Source organism: Macaca fascicularis, chromosome 14 (assembly GCF_037993035.2).
Source record: "Macaca fascicularis isolate 582-1 chromosome 14, T2T-MFA8v1.1".
Taxonomy (NCBI): domain Eukaryota; kingdom Metazoa; phylum Chordata; class Mammalia; order Primates; family Cercopithecidae; genus Macaca; species Macaca fascicularis.
In genome coordinates, this window is record NC_088388.1 from 29130529 (window position 1) to 29151889 (window position 21361).

At 43.3% G+C, this 21361-nt stretch overlaps 1 protein-coding gene across 22 annotated transcripts in view; it reads right to left on the bottom strand.

The window, feature by feature from the left end:
• Positions 1 to 21361, bottom strand: part of PRR5L (proline rich 5 like) — a 176879-nt gene that overhangs the window by 24554 nt on the left and 130964 nt on the right. For 18 of the 22 annotated variants that reach the window (XM_074013954.1, XM_045370425.3, XM_074013950.1 and 15 more), the window contains 2 exons: positions 14725 to 14782; positions 9169 to 9260 (listed from right to left, as the gene is read on the bottom strand). In XM_074013954.1, the coding sequence (XP_073870055.1) occupies positions 9169 to 9260; positions 14725 to 14782 (150 nt within the window). The remainder of the gene's footprint in view (positions 1 to 9168; positions 9261 to 14724; positions 14783 to 21361) is intronic. The other 4 variants (XM_074013944.1, XM_065528320.2, XM_074013945.1 and 1 more) reach the window with 1 other exon arrangement.

A 21361-nucleotide genomic window follows, 5' to 3' on the forward strand; every position in this document is an offset into this window, starting at 1 on the left:
CTTTGGGACTTCTAAGCCCATGGTTAAACATTACACTCTCAGAAGAAAAGGCCTCGATTTATAAGTGACCAGTGGGGCATATTGAATTGGTATCTAGTACTTCCTGTGTTTAAAGGTGAGCTGAACCAGGCCAAGGACAGCAACATGCCATGACCATTTATGTTAGAACTGGCTCCAATATCCCAGTCTCTCAATATCTAAATTCCTCCCCAGCATGGGTGGGGGGCAGGGGGCTTTATCTTGAGAACTCCTTGCTGGTTTCCAACCCATAAATTCTTTTTCTAAATGTAGAATCTGGCCTTTGATGTAGGCAGAAAATACTTTTAAGGGATGGTGTGAGGTACCTGGTTTATACCAACCTGCCACATAAACAAGTTAATCATTGCTTTCTTCAAGGATCATTTGGGGCCATTAACCAGAGGACTGGCTTGTTACCAGGACTTAGCCATCTCTTAGGCCCACAATGAATCAGAGAAGGAATTCATACTAATCCAGAATTGGCTTTTCTTTTCTTGTTTTAGGCTTGGGGGTGGGGGGAAAGCATAAGAAAACCAAGCCTGTCTCCTCACAACCTACATCCTCCAAAAAAAAATAACAGTGCATATCCCTGTTACCCAAATGCCATCCAGTTTCTCTATGCTAAGCACAAAGAAAAAGTAAAGCCTAAGAGCATATAGTCCCATAAAATGATAAATATGTGAACCTGATCAGCTGAGAGCAAAAAGGAGGAGGAAGGCACAGTTTGCCTCCTTCTGGGTATGCTATATACCTTTGATGCCCATTTGCTACAGATCTTCACCACCTCCCCGGAATATTCCCTGTCCACAATCTGAATTTGGACATGCCCATCTCACCCACACCCAATTCAGCTAATTGAATAAAGCAGGGTTAGCACATGTGAATGGTCTCAGGAGTTGACAGGAAAAGAGAAGCCAGCAAGGTTGGGGCCATGGCAAACTCGAGAAGAGAAGCAGAATTCAAGTCAGTCAGTGGGGAGTGAGGAGGTGAACAGGGGCAATATTAATTTTTGCCAGATCTTACCATCTTTCAAGAGAACCAAAACAGAGCTATCCTTAGACCCACATATCTGGGCTCCTGCCTGGCTCTGAGCTTTTAAGACCCTCCCCATCCCCTGCCTCCACCTTTGCCCTCTTGACTATACTGGGGCTATGTCCACCCAGATCCTGCATTCTCCATTCTAGAACCATCTGGACACCTGCACCCTGGAATTCCCTACACAAATGTCCTGAAGAGAGACCCAGGGCCCTTTGAAATGGTGGTACCATGTTGCTGTCCTGGGTCTGGTTCATCTTGCCTTTAAACACAGGAGGCAGCTGATTCCAAGATGGCGAAATAGGAACAGCTCCAGTCTACAGTTCCAGCGTGAGCAACACAGATGGGTGATTTCTGCATTTCCAACTGAGGTACCGGGTTCATCTCACTGGGGCTTGCTGGACAGTGGGTGCAGACCATGGAGTGTGAGCTGAAGCAGGGTGGGGCATTGCCTCACCCAGGAAATGCAAGGGGTCAGGGAATTCCCTTTCCTAGCCAAGAGAAGCCATGACAGATGGTACCTGGAAAATCGGGACACTCTCACCCTAATACTACACTTTTCCAATGGTTTTAGCAAATGGCACACCAGGAGATTATATCCTGTGCCTGGCTTGGAGGGTCCCACGCCCATAGAGCCTTGCTTACTACTAGCACAGCAGTCTGATGTCAAGCTGCCAGGAGGCAGTGAGGCTGGGGGAGGGGCATCTGCCATTGCTGAGGCTTGAGTAGATAAACAAAGCAGCCAGGAAGCTCCAACTGGGTAGAGCCCACTGCAGCTCAAGGAGGCCTGCCTGCCTCTATAGACTCCACCTCTGGGGACAGGGCATAGCTGAACAAAAGGCTGCAGAAACTTCTGCAGACTTAAACGTCCCTGTCTGACAGCTTTGAAGAGAGTAGTGGTTCTCCCAGCACAGAGTTTGAGATCTGAGAACAGATAGACTGCATCCTCAAGTGGATCCCTGACATCTAAGTAGCCTGACTGGGAGACACCTCCCAGTAGGGGCTGACTGACACCTCATACAGCCAGGTGTCCCTCAGAGACAAAGCTTCCAGAGGGAGGATCAGGCAGCAACATTTGCCGTTCTGCAATATTTGCTGTTCTGCAGCCTCCACTGGTGATACCAAATAGGGTCTGGAGTGGACCTCTAGCAAACTCCAACAGACCTGTAGTTGAGGGTCCTGACTGTTAGAAGAAAAACTAACAAACAGAAAGGACATTAACACCAAAACCCCATCTGTACATCACCATCATCAAAGACCAAAGGTAGATAAAACCACAAAGATGGGGAGAAACCAGAGCAGAAAAGCAGAACATTCTAAAAATCAGAGCACCTCTTCTCCACCAAGGGAATGCAGCTCCTCACCAGCAACGGAACAAAGCTGGATGGAGAACAACTTTGACAAGTTGACAGAAGTAGGCCTCAGATGATCAGTAATAAACTTCTCCGAGCTAAAGGAGGATGTTAAACCCATTGCAAAGAAGCTAAAAACCTTGAAAAAAGGTTAGATGAATGGCTAACTAGAATAAACAGCATAGAGACAACCTTAAATGACCTGATGGAGCTGAAAACCATGGCACGAGAACTACGTGACACATGCACAAGCTTCAGTAGCTGATTCTATCAAGTGGAAGAAAGGGTATCAGAGACTGAAGATCAAATGAATGAAATGAAGCAAGAAGTCTGAGTAAAAAGAAACGAACAAAGCCTCCAAGAAATATGGGACTCTGTGAAAAGACCAAATCTACGTCTGACTGGTGTACCTGAAAGTAATGGGGAGAATGGAATCAAGTTGGAAAACACTCTGCAAGGTATTATCCATGAGACCTTCCCCAACCTAGCAAGGCAGGCCAACATTCAAATACAGAGAATGCCACAAAGATACTCCTCGAGAAGAGCAACTCCAAGACACACAATTGTCAGATTCACCAAAGTTGAAATGACGGAAAATATGTTAAGGGAAACCAGAGAGAAAGGTTGGGTTACCCACAAAGGGAAGCCCAACAGACTAACAGCAGATCTCTTGGCAGAAATCCTACAAACCAGAAGAGAGTGGGGGCCAATATTCAACGTTCTTAAAGAAAAGAATTTTCAACCCAGAATTTCATATCCAGCCAAACTAAGCTTCATAAGTGAAGGAGAAATAAAATCCTTTACAGACAAGCAAATGCTGAGAGATTTTGTCACCACAAGGCCTGCCTTACAAGAGCTCCTGAAGGAAGCACTAAACATGGAAAGGAACAACCGGTACCAGCCACTGCAAAAACATGCCAAATTGTAAAGACCATTGCTGCTAGGAAGAAATTGTATCAACTAATGAGCAAAATAACCAGCTAACATCATAATGACAGGATCAAATTCACACATAACAATATTAACCTTAAATGTAAATGAACTAAATGCTCCAATTAAAAGGTACAGACTGGCAAACTTGATAAAGACTAAAGACGCATCAGTGTGCTCTATTCAGGATATCCATCTCATGTGCAGAGACACACATTGGCTCAAAATATAGGGATAGAGGAAGATCTACCAAGCAAATGGAAAACAAAAAAAAAGCAGGAATTGCAATCCTAGTCTCTGATAAAACAGACTTTAAACTAACAAAGATCAAAAGAGACAAAGAAGGCCATTACATAATGGTAAAGGGATCAATTCAACAAGAAGAGCTAACTATCCTAAATATATATGCACCCAATACAGGAGCACCCAGATTCATAAAGCAAGTCCTTAGAGATCAACAAAGAGACTTAGATTCCCACATAATAATAGTGGGAGACTTTAACACCCCACTGTCAACATTAGACAGATCAATGAGACAGAAAGTTAACAAGGATATCCAGGAACTGAACTCAGTTCTGCACCATGCAGACCTAATAGACATCTACAGAACTCTCCACCTCAAATCAACAGAATACACATTATTTTCAGCACCACATTGTACTTATTCCAAAATTGACCACATAGTTGGAAGTAAAGCACTCCTCAGCAAATGTAAAAGAACAGAAATTATAACAAACTGTCTCTCAGACCACAGTGCATCAAATTAGAACTCAGGATTAAGAAACTCACTCAAAACCACTCAAGTACATGGAAACTGAACAACCTGCTCCTGAATGACTACTGGGTACATAACGAAATGAAGGCAGAAATAAAGATGTTCTTTGAAACCAATGAGAACAAAGACACAACATACTAGAATCTCTGGGACACATTAAAGCAGTGTGTAGAGAGAAATTTATAGCACTAAATGCCCACAAGAGAAAGCAGGAAAGACCTAAAATTGATACCCTAACATCACAATTAAAAGAACTAGAAAAGCAAGAGCAAACACATTCAAAAGCTAGCAGAAAACAAGAAATAACTAAGATCAGAGCAGAACTGAAGGAGATAGAGACACAAAAAACCCTTCAAAAAAAAAAAATCAATGAATCCAGGAGCTGTTTTTTTTAAAATATCCACAAAATTGATAGACCACTAGCAAGACTAATAAAGAAGAAAAGAGAGAAGAATCAAATAGATACAATAAAAAATGATAAAGGGGATATAACCACCGGTCCCATAGAAATACAAACTACCATCAGAGAATACTATAAACACCTCTACACAAATAAACTAGAAAATCTAGAAGAAATGGATAAATTCCTGGACACATACACCCTCCCAAGACTAAACCAGGAAGAAGCTGAATCCCTGCATAGACCAATAGCAGGCTCTGATATTGAGGCAATAATTAATAGCCTACCAACCAAAACAAGTCCAGGACCAGGTGGATTCATGACCGAATTCTACCAGAGGTACAAAGTGGAGGTGGTACCATTCCTTCTGAAACTATTCCAATCAATAGAAAAAGAGGGAATCCTCCCTAACTCTTAAGGAAGCAAGAATCATCCTTATACCAAATCCCGGCAGAGATGCAACAAAAAAAGAGAATTTTAGACCAATATCCCTTATGAACATTGATGCAAAAATCCTCAATAAAATACCGACAAACCGAATCCAGCAGCACATCAAAAAGCTTGTCCACCATGATCAAGTGGGCTTCATCCCTGGGATGCAAAGCTGGTTCAACATACGCAAATCAATAAACGTAATCCATCACATAAACAGAACCAAAGACAAAAACCACGTGATTATCTCAATAGATGGAGAAAAGGCCTTTGACAAAATTCAACAGCCCTTCATGCTAAAAACTCTCAATAAGTTAGGTATTGATGGAATGTATCTCAAAATAATAAGAGCTATTTATGACAAACCCACAACCAATATCATACTGAATGGGCAAAAACTGGAAGCACTCCCATTGAACACCAGCACAAGACAGGGATGCCCTCTCTCACCATCCTATTCAACATAGTGTTGGAAGTTCTGGCCAGGGCAATCAGGCAGGAGAAAGAAATAAAGGGTATTCAAATTAGGAAAAGAGGAGGTCAAATTGTCCCTGTTTGCAGATGACATGATTGTATATTCAGAAAACCCCATCGTCTCAGCCCAAAATCTCCTTAAGCTGATAAGCAACTTCAGAAGTCTCAGGATACAAAATCAATGTGCAAAAATCACAAGCATTATTATACACCAATAACAGACAAACAGAGAGCCAAATCATGAGTGAACTCCCATTCACAATTGCTTCAAAGAAGACAAAATATCTAGGAATCCAACTTATAAGGGATGTGAAGGACCTCTTCAAGGAGAGCTACAAACCACTGCTCAACAAAATAAAAGAGAACACAAACAAATGGAAGAAGATTCCATGCTCATGGATAGGAAGAATCAGTATCGTGAAAATGGCCATACTGCCCAAGGTAATTTATAGATTCAATGCCATCCCCATCAAGCTATCAATGACTTTCTTCACAGAATTGGAAAAAACTACTTTAAAGTTGATATGGAACGAAAAAGAGCCCGCATTGCCAGGACAATCCTAAGCCAGAAGAACAAAGCTGGAGGCATCATGCTACCTGACTTCAAATTATACTACAAGGCTACAGTAACCAAAGCAGCATGGTACTGGTACCAAAACAGAGATATAGACCAATAGAACAGAACAGAGCCTTCAGAAATAATGCCACACATCTACAACCATCTGATTTTTGACAAACCTGACAAAAACAAGAAATGGGGAAAGGATTCCCTATTTAATAAATAGTGCTGGGAAAACTGTCTAGCCATATGTAGAAAGCTGAAATTGGATCCCTTCCTTACACTTTATACAAAAATTAATTCAAGATGGATTAGAGACTTAAATGTTAGACCTAAAACCATAAAAACCCTAGAAGAAAACCTAGGCAATACCATTCAGGACATAGGCATGGGCAAGGACTTCATGACTAAAACACCAAAAGCAATGGCAACAAAAGCCAAAATAGACAAATGAGGTCTAATTAAACTAAAGAGCTTCTGCACAGCAAAAGAAACTACCATCAGAGTGCACAGGCAACCTACAGAATGGGAGAAAATTTTTACAATTTATCCATCTGACAAAGGGCTAATATCCAGGAACTACAAAGAACTTAAACAAATTTACAAGGAAAAAACAACCCCATCAAAAAGTGGGTGAAGGATATGAACAGACACTTCTCAAAAGAAGACATTTATGCAGACAACAGATACATGAAAAAATGATTACCATCACTGGCCATCAGAGAAATGCAAATCAAAACCACAATGAGATACCATGTCACACCAGTTAGAATGATGATCATTAAAAAGTCAGGAAACAACAGGTGCTGGAGAGGATGTGGAGAAGCAGGAACACTTTTACACCATTGGTGGGACTGTAAACTAGTTCAACCATTGTGGAAGACATTGTGGCGATTCCTCAAAGATCTAGAACTAGAAATACTATTTGACCCAGCCATCCCATTACTGAGTATATACCCAAAGGATTATACATCATGCTGCTATAAAGACACATTCACATGTATGTTTACTGTGGCACTATTCACAATAGCAAAGAGTTGGAACCAACCCAAATGTCCATCAATGATAGACTGGATTAAGAAAATGTGGCACATATACACCATGGAATACTATGCAGCCATAAAAAAGGATGAGTTCATGTCCTTTGTAGGCACATGGATGAAGCCGGAAACCATCATTCTCAGCAAACTATCGCAAGGACAGAAAACCAAACACCACATGTTCTCACTCACAGGTGGGAATTGAACAATGAGAACACTTGGACACAGGGTGGGGAACATCACACACTGGGACCTGTCGGGGGGTGGGGGGAGGGGGGAGGGATAGCATTAGGAGATATACCTAATGTAAATGACGAGTTAATGGGTGCAGCACACCAACATGGCACATGTATACATATGTAACAAATCTGCATGCTGTGCACATGTACCCTAGAACTTAAAGTATAATAATAAATAAATAAATAAATAAATAAATAAATAAATAAGTAAATAAACAAACACAGGAGACACCAGGTACTGATTCAACATGCCTCTTTGTCGACTTACAAATCCAGGCCTTTTCTGTACACCCCCCTTCCAGTAGGGTTGCCGGATAAAACACAGGATACCCATAGAAATTTGAAGAGTTTTTCAGTATAAACATGTCCCAAATATTGCGTTATTTGCTTATATATGCAATTCAAATATAACTCAACATCCTGTTTGCTTGTTTGTTTATTTAGAGACAGGGTTTTGCTCTGTCTCCCAGGTTGAAGTGCAGTGGTGCAATCTCGGCTCACTGCAGCTTTGATCTTCTGGGTTCAAGTGATCCTCCTACTTCAGCCTCCCTAGTACCTGAGACTACAGACACATGCCACCATGCCTGGCTGATTTTTTTTTTAATAGAGATGGGTTTTCATCTTGTTGCCCAGACTGGTCTCAAACTTCTGGGCTCAAGTGATCTACCTGCCTCAGCCTCCCGAAGTGCTGTGCCCGGCCAACATCCTGTATTTTTATATGCATAATCTGGCAACCTTATCCCCATGTCTGTCTTCCTGAGAGAAGACTCACTGATGGCTGATGGGTGACTACTGCAAGGAAGGGGAAGGTTTCTGCAGGCTACAGGACAGAGGCTTCTATCTGTACTACCTTACTGGAAATATTATGGGGTGGGTCTAACATGGAAAATGGAATCTATAAGCCTAACCTCCCAGGTTTTAGATACTTGACATATGTTTTCAGCAATTCAAAATTCCTTTAAAACACTGTTCAGACCAAACAGTCCACGTAGGTCTTGACCTCTGGCATAAGGTCATTCTACCCATTGCTTAATGGCTGTGTTCCTCTGCATACGACACCCACACTTCAACAATACCTAATTACATACGAAGCCTCAACCACAGTGGGAGGAGAGAAGAGTGAGCACACTGCAGCTTAAGTGAGAGAGACATGTATTTTGGAGAGGAACATCTACAGGTCAACCTTCCTTAGAGGTGGCATCGACCTGGCAGTGATCATCATGGTATTAGCTCTACAGAGACAAGGGGGCAAGGATATCAACATAAATGGTAGAAGGAGTGGAGGCCACAGAGTAAGAATACTAGAGGTGTCATTCATATTTTACTCTCAAGTCCTCGTTTTGCTGGAGATACGATGGAGCTATGCTCACAGAAGATAAATGACTCTGCCCAAACCCACACTCTTGAATCTAAGTCTACGGATTCCTAGTCCGGCGTTCCTCCTACTAAATCACGTAGGATCCCTTACAGAGGAACACGGAATGCTACTCCTTTTTCATGATTTGAAGGCAACAGCAAACTTGCTTTAAAATTGTGCTTTAAAAAAAAAAAAAAAAAAAAAAAAAGGAGAGAAGAAAGAGGCAGGGGAGAAAGAAAGAAAAGAAACAAGAAATCTCCCTTCCCCCCAACTTCTCTACTTTTGAAAACTAAGAAAAACAAACCACTCCAAGAATATAAAGACATACTCAAAACCAAGAGGGTAACAAGAGCCTAAAAATTGCTAGTTATGCAGGCACTCTTCTTCACTTGAACTTAGGTACTAAATATAGAACCAGAGAGCCCTTAAAACATCTCTAAACTCCTTTGCCCAATCTCCAAGTTTTCTCCCATTTACCAGGAGCCCCCAGGCTGCAAAGGCCAGGAGAGAAGACAGACTGCTGAGGATGACAGGAAGTGTTCCCCAGTGAGACTAACCTGAACTGGATAAAATATTGCCTGCAGGGTAGGGAGAGTCTCAGTGAAGAAGTGGTCCCAGACTTCAGCCAGAACCTCAATGCGATTTTCACCTACAAGAGGGCGAGAAGATGGGAAGGGAGGAAGAAAGAAAAGAATTTGTCATTATTTGTAGAAGAGGCCAGAAGACAGTTCCACATAAAATGTCTAAGTTGCACATGCTAACAAACTTGCAGCCAGGAGCTATTAAAGCCCAGAGAGCAGAGGTGTGGTACTGCAGGATCTTCATTCCAGGCTAAGACCAACAGAAATTCTCAGGGCAGAAATATATTCCATCTCACAAGGATGCATGCATTGATCTTAGCTCACTGGTCTTACTAATAAGTAATCTAAACTTACCAGTCTTCACTAGTAAGACTCTGAATGGGAGACGCAGCATTAGGTGTGGGGAGGGAAGAGAGCGCATTACTTACATTTGATCTACAAGGTGTTACTATAGTAAATGTAGGACTGGGTGGGAAAATCCAATGGAAAATATGCAAATATGCCTTTCCATCCTCCAATCCAGAAAAGGGAGCTGACATCTTAGAATCACACAGTAACTGTTATCACATGAATGGTTACAACATTATCCAGCACAATGCTAGTTTACTTACCTATAAGATATCTCATGACTAGACTCTAATACCCCCGCTTTACAGGCTCAGAGAGGCCAACTAACTGCCCCAAAGTCACACAGCTCAAAGGCAGAGCTGTGATTCCAGAAACCATGCTCTTGGCCAGGCTAATCCGGGAAGATCATGTGCACCACTATATACTGTTTTGTTTTCTTACTCATTAAGACACTGGGCTTATTCTGGATTTCAGCTGTCAATGGAGAGAGGCAGAAAGAGGATCTGGAAACTGTTTTCTCCACCCACTTCTTTACAGTAACTGGGAGGGCAGCATTCTCTGAAAAGGCCTTCTGCAAAACACAGCACCTGACTCCTGATGCTGTCCCTACTTACTCCCAGGATGAGGAAGCCTAAGCTACAGCCAAGTGTCCCTGCTACCCCAGGCTGGAGCACACAGGTCACCCAATACCATCGGAAGGTTGTGTGAGGAACTCTGCACCTCCAGGAAAGACGGGCCCTGGCAGAGAAGGGCCTGCATAGCAGTTGCTGTTTAATGACCTAGATATCAGAGCTGATATTGGTCACTGCCTCAGCTCATCCCAGGCAAAGAAACTGGGTCAGCCAAGATTAGACACTGAGAGACACGTTTGGCAAGACACTGCCAGTTCCACTGAATGAATCTTGAAAGATTCATTTGGCACCGTCTATTAATTTAATGGGCAATAAAAGCAGTGGCTGGGGAGACAGAATAGAACAAGGGCATGACTAGTAGCCAGCAGGTCCAAAGATGTGCAGATTTTGAAAGGTCAGGGTGAAATTCACAGGGGGAAAATGCAAATCCAGGACACCCTCAACTTTCCTGTGCAAACCACTGATCACACTTTATTGGAACGGTTTAATTCACTTCTTCTCTGTCTTGTCACTGGAATGGAAGTGGGAATGGGGCCCTATCTGTCTTGCTCATCACTATATTACTAGTGCTAAGGATGGTGCAGCCACTTCATAAATCAATCTTTTAAAAGCTTTGCTTGAATGGATGGAAAGTGCCAAGTGTATAGATTTTTGCAGATACTGGGACTGGTGAGTGGAAGGAGGTTACCATTTAACTCAAATATGGGACAGTGTAGAACAGGACTTAATAGTTAGCATGAACATTTTCCTTTGCTCCTAGGATAAACAAAACCTGAATAATATGATCCACACAGCCCAGGAGAATCCGTCTCCTCCTTCTGGGTCTTGATCCTCTTCTGTATTCCTGTTGGCCTTTGGGCTCTAATGATCTCTCTTGCAGTCACCCTTCTCTCTCATGCCACAGGGCCTTTGCATGTGCTGGCCCTTCTGCCTTGACTGCTCTTTCTCTCCCTTCTTTACCTAACCTACTTCTGTTGATCTTTCTAGTTGCAGCTTGAACATCACTTCTAGGAGAAAGTCTCTCCCCATTGGTCAAACCACTCTGCTACAGATTGTATTCTTAGTACTTGTCCTGGGTACAGTTTTATACTTGGTGATGATTTGATTCATGTGTGAGCTCCATGAGGGCCTGTAATGCTGTGATGGTTTCTCCGACTCCTGACTCCCCAGCACCTAGCAACGTACTGGCTCATAGTAGATAATCAAATAAACATTTGATTGAAGCAGTCGGTATCCTCTTTCAAATGCAGGCTATGCTGTTTCACTGCAGGGAGGAGGAAGGGGAAGTCTAAAAGGACCATCTCACATACTGGGTCATCCTGGTTCCTAGAACCAAGGTGAACTCCAGCACCTGGATAATGTACCCCACATGGTAAAAGGTGACTCCAGCTTCTCTGTTGATGTCCCTTATCTTAAGCCTTCTACAACCAAGACAAGCAGAGGTCCTCTTGATCTGAAGGAAGGGAAGAAGAGAGAACCTTGCAGGTTGGCACTGCTGCCTACTTACTCCCCCTTGCAGTGCCAAGACAGGATGCTCGTTGACACACAACGTAATTCTGCAACCTAGCAGCAGTAAGACGCCTCCCAAGAACCCAGGTCTAATTGCTGGCTGCAAACTTCAGAGAGTAATGGAGGTTTTGGAAAGTGTTCAGAGAAGAACATCAGACAGACACAGACACAGCAACAGGGCAGCCCTGGGGGAGAAAGAGTTAAAGAACACAGGTGCCTTCCCTTCCAGAAACAGCCCATAAGTCAAGGACTTAGCTCCCTGCAAAAAATGAAGGGGGTTGGATGGATGGTTCTAGATGACTGTCCTATACATCTGCCCTCTAATGTAACACAGCAGTTTAGGTCACCAGAAGTATGTGGGTAAGTGTCAGAAACTTCCTAAGACTCAAGGTCACTAAGGCTCTAGAAAAGATGAACTTAACATGGCGTCTTCTGCCCACAAAAGAGCAACAGGTGGGTATGAACAGCCACCTGTCTTTTCTGCAGCAGTAAAGAAGGGGTGTGTATATATAGACATGTAAGTATCTAAGCAGAGATGTCAACAAAGAGGAGTTTGTTCAGTGACTGGACATATCATATTAATTGTTTTCAAACTTTGTTTTATAGCAAGAGAATCCTTTTATTCAAACAGAATTTTTCTTGGAGTTCTAATACATAAAATTAAACAGTAGAGATGCCTGGTTGAAGATGGCAGAGGCCCTTAAAGGCTCCCCACATGCCCATTCACTGTACAGAAAAGGCCCCAACACCAGAACTCCGGGACTAGAAGAGACTCAGAGAGAATACCCCAGGCCTGGTGCTCTCAGGCCACGCCAGGGCAGGGGCATAGAATGTGGGATGAACTTTGTTCATCCTGTCTAGCCCCATTTCTGAGTTTTCACTCTGAGTGTATCTATGATGAGGGTTATTCGGGTGAGAGACATTCAACTTCCCCTTTTAAGGGCACTTGAAGCTCTGGTTTTATTCAGTATCTTTTTCATAGAGCTGTTTTTCCACATTTCCAGGAGCTTGTAATAACTCCCCAGATAACATACATACAATTTATGTGACTAGGGACAATGTTTCTTTCCCCTCCCTTTACCAGGCAGTTGTTTCCCACATTTTTGTACTAGCCTGACTCCAAAATGCAAAAGAGGGCCGGGCACAGTGGCTCATGCCTGTAATCCCAGAACTTTGGGAGGCCAAGGCGGTGGATCTTTTGAGGTCAGGAGTTGAGACCAGCCTGGCCAACAAGGTGAAACCCCTACTAAAAATACAAAAATTAGCCAGGCGTGGTGGCAGGTGCCTGTAATCCCAGCTACTCAAGAGGCTGAGGCATGAGAATCGCTTGAACCTGGGAGGTAGAGGTTGCAGTGAGTCAAGATCGCACCATTGCTCTCCAGCCTGGGCCACAGAAGTGAGACTCTGTCTCAAAAAAAATACATAAATAAAATGCAAAAGACCCACTAAATTCTTAAGCAAGTCACCTAAGAATAAGCCCCTTCCTTTGACACGTGAGAAGATAAAGCAAATGTAGCATGCACATACAATGGAATATTAGCCTTAAAATAAGAAGGGAATCCTCTCACATGCTACAACGTGAATTTGCGGACCTTATGCTGAATGAAACTAAGCCAGTCACAAAAGGACAAATACCATATGATTCCAATTATAAGACGCCTAGAGTAGTCAAAGCACGGAAACAAAAAATAGGATGGTGGCTGTCGGGGGCTGAGGAAAGGGGGCAAAATGTTGGGAGTTGTTCAATGGACATGGAGTTTCCGTTTTGCAAGATAAAGTTCTAGAGATCTGTTACACAACAATGTGAATATAATTAACACTACTGAACTGTAAAGTACTGCAATTATAAAGAGGGTATATTTTATATTGTGTGGGGTTTTGTTTAACCACAATTTACAATTTTTTTCTAAAGGCCTTGGGTTACTGGGTATTTTTAAGTTTGGAAAAAAAAATAATATTATCGATGTATTCAAGGGAAGAATGGCTTCAGCCAATTCTCAAATGTGCAAAGGTTAATTTCTAACCTCTATTCTTCCCAAGGCTTGGTAAGCATTTACTGTATGCCAGACCTCAGAACTTTCTAGCGTCAGTTTCTCCTTTTCCTTCCTACTTTGTCTTTCTAGGAGCCCCTTTCCTGGACACACTAGTGTCTCTCCCAGGGAATGGGGAGAAACAAAAGGACGATGACATGACACCTAATAAGTCTGGGCCTGGAAATAAGTTTGATCTATGGGACATTAGGCTGGAGCAGAAAAAAAAGAAAGGGTCCGGTATGTACACCTGCTGTGTGCCAGGTATGGTGTTACGCCACTCATGTGCCTTATGTTCCCTACAACCCCTCACCCCAATTTATCACTTCAAAAACGATAAAAGCTGAGACTTGGAGAAACTAGTAACTAACCAAAAGTTACCCAAAAAGTAGGTGGCAAGCTAAGATCAAGTCCCACTTTGGTGGGAGCTAAAAGTAGCCCTTGATAGAGTCATGGGGTTGACCAATTCTTACCTTTGAAACCTGTTTCCATCTCCATTCAGTTCCTTTCTCTCCTGTCAGTTGGACTTTAAAATCTAAGATCAGGAAATTTCCCTTCATCTATCAAATCATACCCTATTGAGTGAGTACCTGCTTAGCCTAATGTCCCCCAAATGGACAGGACTCCTCTATGACTCCCCAGAAATATTACAAAGGTCTGTAGGAAATAGCTCGGGGCAGACCAGAGGAAATAGCATGGAGGATTCACAGAGTAACTTATTCCTTCAAAAGAGACCCCTAGCCTGCATCCCACTAAACAAACAAACAAAATCCTGAACAAGGTCTCCAAAGAAACCACCCCATCCCACTACACTTTTCTGAAACACAGTTCTGACTTGCAATGCTGTGAGTAGCTGACTCAAATCAAAGTGCTGCCGCCTAGGTAGGGAGGAAATGGACAGGGTGAATCACTCGCTTGGAGTCTGTCACTTCTGGACAGAAGCATCTCAGCTGTTCAGACATCAAAGGCTGAGTCACAGAGGCCCCAGTCTATCAGGGCTGTCTTATACTTGCCTTCACATAGCTTGATCTTCTCCTCCACAAAGAACAGTCCTTTTGCAAGAAGCTGGTTCTGCCAAAAGAGAACAAAGAACATAAGTATTTGGGCAACTCTAGAGCGTGAGTGATGAACCCTCTTCCACTGCCAGTGGGCAAGGGCACAGAGTTCTAGGCACTTGTGTTCTAGCCACGCCTCCGAGTTTAAGAAGCCTTTTCTCCTCTTGGAAGGCCAAGGCTTCAGGAGAAGACAGTAAGACTTCCCATAGCAAAAGAGCGGGTGAGAAAACAGGCAACCCCAACCGCCACCTTCATCCCTCAGACCAGGAAAGAGGCATGACACAAGCTTGGATGAATTCGCTATTCCTGACACCCAGTGTCCTAGAGGCCCTTAGTGATCTAAACTCACAAAAGGGAGCACTGAGGCAATGGGAAACTATGCAGAAATAACATATTTTTAAAAACATAAATTTAGGGCTTCTCACACTAGCATGAAAGAGACCGCGTGCAAAATCTTAAGCAGCAGTGAATATGCATCTGTCGATGAATGTGCACGTGGGAAATTGTGGAAAGAGAAAAGTAAAGTCTTCTTCCAACTGCAACTAACAATTGTTGAGTGTCCTGTCTACATCGTAAGCTTTATATCCTTCATCTCATTTAATTCACTCCTATCAAGTTGGTGCTACTGTCCTCACTTTACTGATGGTCAGTGAAGAGACTTGCTCAAGGGAGACAGACCTGGTCTTCTTGAGTCTGTAAGCCATGTTCTTTCCACTCCACTTCACTGCCTTCCAGCAAGTCTTCCCACCCAGACCCCTTTCTTCCCTTGAAAGGCTACAGCTGGCCCCCTAAGACATGGAGCAGCCTCTCTGCAAGTCACAGAAGCTCAGAGATCAATGACGGGCTGGGGTCTTTACCCTCATGTTACATTGTTAGATTAACAAGGCCTATGTTATGGGAGAGGCAGCTGCAAAGGTGATAATGTGTCTTACCAAAGGACCTAATGCATTCTTTAGCCTTCTCCTTTATAAAACCCTAGACCCTATTGCAATGATAAAAGAAGCATATGGAGCAGAGTGGAAAGAACTTGGGTATCAGTTCAAGTTCCAGTCAGCTACATTCTAGCTGTGCGATTTTGTATTTAATTTCCCTGAGTCCCAAGCTCTTCCTCTGTAAAATGGCATACTAGCAATACCATAACATTCTTCATTATAATCATTATAAACACATTAATCATTATAAACATGATTAATCACTATAAACACATACACACAGTATTTTATGTCCTTAGTAATCAGCATTGGTGGTAGCAATAGTAATAACTGCTATCTCAGCCCAACTTCACAAAAGGAGTGGGAGGCCGAGAGTCAGTAGTGAATGGGCCTTTATAAAATGTACTAATAGAACATTTTATCAAAGGTACTATCCCATTTCTGTGATGGATACACACTAAGCAAATTCACAGTCCTATTAGGATTTACAAAATACAACCTAATTAGAGAAAGTAACTGGTCACCATGTAGTTCTTTTTTTTTGAGACAGAGTCTTGATCTGTCACCCAGGCTGAAATGCAGTGGTGGGATCTTGGCTCACTACAACCTCTGCCTCCCAGGTTCACGCAGTTCTCCCACCTCAGCCTCCCATGTAGATGAGATTACAGGCACAACCCACCATGCCCAGCTAATTTTTGTACTTTTTTAGTAAAGACGGGGTTTCACCATTTTGGCCGGGCTGGTCTCGAACTTCTGACCTCAAGTGATCTGCCCACTTCTGCCTCCCAAAGTGTTGGGATTACAGGCGTGAGCCACCACACCCAGCCACCATGTAGTTTCAAGATGGCAGCTAGAACACCAAATCAAAATTACAGTGACACCATATAGGAATATACCAACTTTGTTAAAGAAAAAAAAAAAAGCAATTCCTTCACAAAGAACTGTGAAACACACAGGCAATAAAGACAAAGCCCTAACCTGTTCTTTAGCTTCCAGCCGAGTTCATGAATCCCAGCTGGGTCATGGCAAGACTTTCTGGGTCAGAAAGCAAGAAAATACCCCAGCACCAAATTGACATCTTGTGACAGCTGAGCTGGACATGAGTGGTCTGTGGAGGTATGTTCAGATGGCAACCACTCCACTGAATACTTCTGAGCACAAATCTCAATTGTGCCCTGCAGTCTCCGCCTGGCTGGTCCCTTACACCTAGCCCAGGCGAGGTTCTCAGAACGTCCCCTTAGCATTCTGTGCACGGGCTCCTGAATGCCATTCTTCTCAGCACCTTTAGTGTCAACACTGATGTCCCAGGCTTCTATTAAAACAACTTTCTTAACCCTCCCTAATTTCACATTTCTGAAATCCACCTAGAGAGGTACTAGAGATTGCCTCTGTGATGCAATTTTCATCATGTTGTTCTATCACTATAATTATCTACATGGGGGGAGGATAGGGGGAACTGAGGCATGGACAGAAATAAAAACCTAGTCCAGGTGATAGCGTGAGTTAACAGAAATTAATTCAAACCATTCATCTGTTAGAATTTTAGGTCCTTAGGAGTGAGGGCATGTCTTATTTTAGTTAATATCCTTGGCTCCTGGTATAGTACCTAGAACATAGTAGGTACCTAATAAATATTTACTGAATATATATACTGACTATTTTAGTGATAAAAATCATTTTTTATTTTTAAGAAGCCAAGATAAAAGACAGAATATTTTTAAGAAGAATAAGTGCTATAGGGTCCCTAAGTTTGTTGCCATTTTCTTCATTTGAATTAGAAAATCATTTGAAAATTACATTGTCCATATCTTATGGAATAAACCTCAAAACGTGGCCTGGATTTTCCTTTCTTCTCCTTTCAAGGTCTTCTCCCTTCAAGGAGCCATTAGGAAAAAAAATCTTTTTTATATATTTTCAAGGAAAAGTAATTATTCCTATATTATGGAGAAAGGATAAAGAAAATACTCCTTTAAAACTTCTCACAATACACAGCATGGAAATTCTACAGCTTAGACCAAAATAAGAGAAACACAAACCTGAGGTTAGAAGGGGTCTTAAGAATCATATAGACATTCTCTCCTCTCCCCAGTCCTATGGTCAAAACCAATTGGTCACACACATTTTAATGATATTTAGTGGATCCATTTCCATTTTCCAGGAGGCTAACGCACCTTTCAAAGGTATCTTGAAAATCCTTATATAACTTCCTGCTCCCAGGAGTCTGTAGATTTTGCTCTTACCTTATAGTTGTATAAACTGAGGCTAGAAGTAGGGTCTCCCTCTCCACAATTCCAATAAAAGACATGAGAGTGAGGCTCAGTCTCTCTACTGCTCATGTTTTATTCAGCACACACTATCAGAGTAAGGATCTTTTGAGTTAGCCAAGCCCCAGGCCCCTCTTCACTGGGGAACCACTGCCATCCACCCAGTGGAGGTGTGCCCATTCATTTATGCTCCAACATCCGAGCCACAGCTGCATCTTCCAGCTTTGCTAATGGGTCTCAAACTGAACCCCAAATCTCTCTAGAGAATTTGAGCCCCAAAGGGTCTTGCATTCTTAAGGGCCTTGTACTCTGAAGGCCTCCACTTGCGGTTGGGTGCTCTGCAGTTGCCATCTTTGATTCTTAGTATTTTTATCTTTGAATTTGTGTTTTATAAGTGAACATGCACTGGCATCTAAAGCCTCAGCTCACTCATGGTCCTGCCTCCTCACCACCTCCCCAGGAGGGATTTTTAGGCACCTACACCTCACCCCTGGTGCCTGGGCTCCATCACCAGTGTCACCCTACTCCCAAGGTGCTGACAGAGTCATGTTGGTGGAGGCCTCTGCACCTGTACAGGGAGAGTCAGGACTGGGCATGCGCCCTGCAATGTCTTGGGGAGAGGCATAGTGCCAGCCATCCTGCACTCCCTGGACTGGCAGTGCTGCAGTGCAATTGCTGCTGACTCAACGGGGACCTCTCACCCACCCTCCATCTAGGTACCAAGAGTGCCCAGTGCAGATGTGCAATCTCCTGGGGACCTCTGCCCACTATGAGCTGCAGTGGCAGGCCCGTGGGAAGGGGAGATTGGCATCCCTACACCAGTCTGGTTAGTAGAGTTATTTTAGAAGAAGCCAGGGACACCACTGTTGACATTAGAGGTGGTGAGAATGGCATTCAGGAGTCCTTGCACAGAATGCTGAGTACCCACATGTTCCTTCTGGACTGGCCTCTGCAAATTATGAAGCTCACCCTGTCACTTCACCTAAAGATATGCCAACTTAACATCTGTGGGGCTTAAGCCTGCTCAAATGGGTTGAAGGCGGGGCGAAACCCAGCCTTGGCTCAGGCAGCCATCTTGCATTGTGTGTTCTTCCTAAGTGTCCAGTCTTCCTGGACCTTACCTCACAGTAGTCCCATCCCCTGACGAATGCCTGACTCCAGAAGTTTCTGAATGTTTGCTGGCTGCTGAGCTGTAGTAATGGAGCTGTATGGTAACAGAGCTGGAGAAGGCCCAAGTTTCTCTTGTCCCACTCCTTGCCTGATGGCACCAACCCCACCACCTCCCCAGGCAGAAGACTAAGCCAAAAACAGTTACTAAATGGTAACCACCTAGGAAGCAACTTGGGACTTGGAACTGGGCCCACTGTTACTTAATGCATCCTCTCCCCATCCGATACATGAACTTGGACACAGTCAAATCACACTCTAATGAAGTGGCAGAGGACATGGAAGTGAAAAAGAAAAACAGCTGACATATCTATTTTTCCTAAGACATAGAAAAATGGGCTGCAAACAGAAAAATGAGACTTAGCTAGGAAAAATGTAAACAAGATGTTTGGGGAAAGGCATCTAAAACCACCAGTCTTCAATGGACAGGAAAGACCCGGCTCCTCCCGGGTCATCGCAGAGAGCGAGTTGGAGGAGTGGGCAGAACAGAGCAGAGGGTGGCCATGGGTGGTGTGGGGCTACCAACGATGCATGCCTCCTGCCAAGCAGGCACCTTCCCAACCCGGTGGGAGGCACCCAGATGAGAGGGGTCACCAGGGAGAACCCCATCTTCCCAGCAGGAAGAACTTTCCACGGAGACCAGGAAGCAGGAAATCTGTAAATGCTAAGCTGCTAGATACCGTCCCTTTTAATGTTTTAGGGGTGATGACAATGGCAGTAAGAATGCCAGTGGAGTCAGTTATTGGTTTTTACTCAGTATCAGACACTGTCTTACAGTCTTTTGCTGCCTTCTCACATTTTACTTTCACCACAACCTGTCCACTTTTTACAAATAAAGAATTTGAGGCTCGAAGAAGCAACTAGCAAATGTGAGATCACACTTTGCACCAAGGTTGGTCTGCATCCAAAGCCCAAATCTTTCCCCTATTGTATTCTTCTGGTTTACTTAGCAATAGTAATAAAAATACTGATACAAATACTTATCACTTGTTGACTGCTCACGATGTAACCAGACACTTTTTATACGTCACCTCACTTAGCAACCACATCAACCATATGAAGTAGGTCCCCTGATTCCACCTGGATTACTATTAAGAGAACTGATGATCAAAGAGGTTAAGTAACAAGGCTGAGGGCACACAGCTAGTCAGTGTTCTAACAAGGATTAGAACCCAGATCTACTGGTAGAAGAGCTGGTGCTTTTAGACATCATGCTTTCCTGCCTTAGAGAGGTTTCTTACGTCCTTGCCCAGAGAAGAAAGCAGATGGGATCCATTACAGATTCAGATACTGGGGCAGTTGGCTTGGCAATCTCAGGCCATGTAACTGGGTTCTGCCACAGGGCCTCCACCCAACTGGGCCTTCCTCTCGACTATCCACATTCAACATCTAGCAAGGAGAGTGCCTGGCACTCGAGTGGATTCCATTCCCAAATGAGATATTCTTTCCTACCCCAGAGGGAAAGCAGCTGTGTTGCTCTGCCTTCCCAGAACCTGTGTTAACCAGTTTCACTCTAGACATTTGCTTCCGGAGATATCAATGTCTTAGAAGGTTCCTGTTGTTGGCATAAACCCAGGGCTGGAAATCATAGGCCACTTCCAGTTTTTTTTTTCTCTATGACTTTGAAAGGTCAGCCATCACCTCTAATGATGTGTACATCTCCTGTGAACCTGGAAGCTTTCCTAGATAAACAACAAAGCCTTACAAACACAACTTACTCCCAGGCCCAGAGAAGTCCTAATAAGCCAATGTTGGTGTGTGTACGTGTGATGAGACTCACGAGAAGTCCCCAAATGGAGACTGAAGAAGTGGAAACTCGGTGCTAATACTAATTCTTCATTTAGCACCGTTTCAGCCATAATTCAAGGGTGAACTGGGGCTTTCAAAAGGTTATGTTTATAAGGAAGAAGGAAGACAGTCCATGTCTGATTTGCTGAACACTCAAAACAAAAACAACAACAAATAAAGTAAACCTGGAACTCCTCCTGCCTGGGTTTTTGGGATTTTTTTTCCTGGGGATCCCTTGAGGGCATTTAAATATAATCCAAGAGATTTTTCTTCTGTGGCCAGATGACCTGGGCTGGGTCTTCGTGCCACCATTTACTAGCTGTATGTATTTGTATCTTAGACAAATAATCCCCATCTCTGAGCCTCAGTGGCAGCATCTGTAAAAGGGGGATACGTAATAACACAACCATCCTCATCAGTCCTCAGGAGGAATAAATGAGTTAG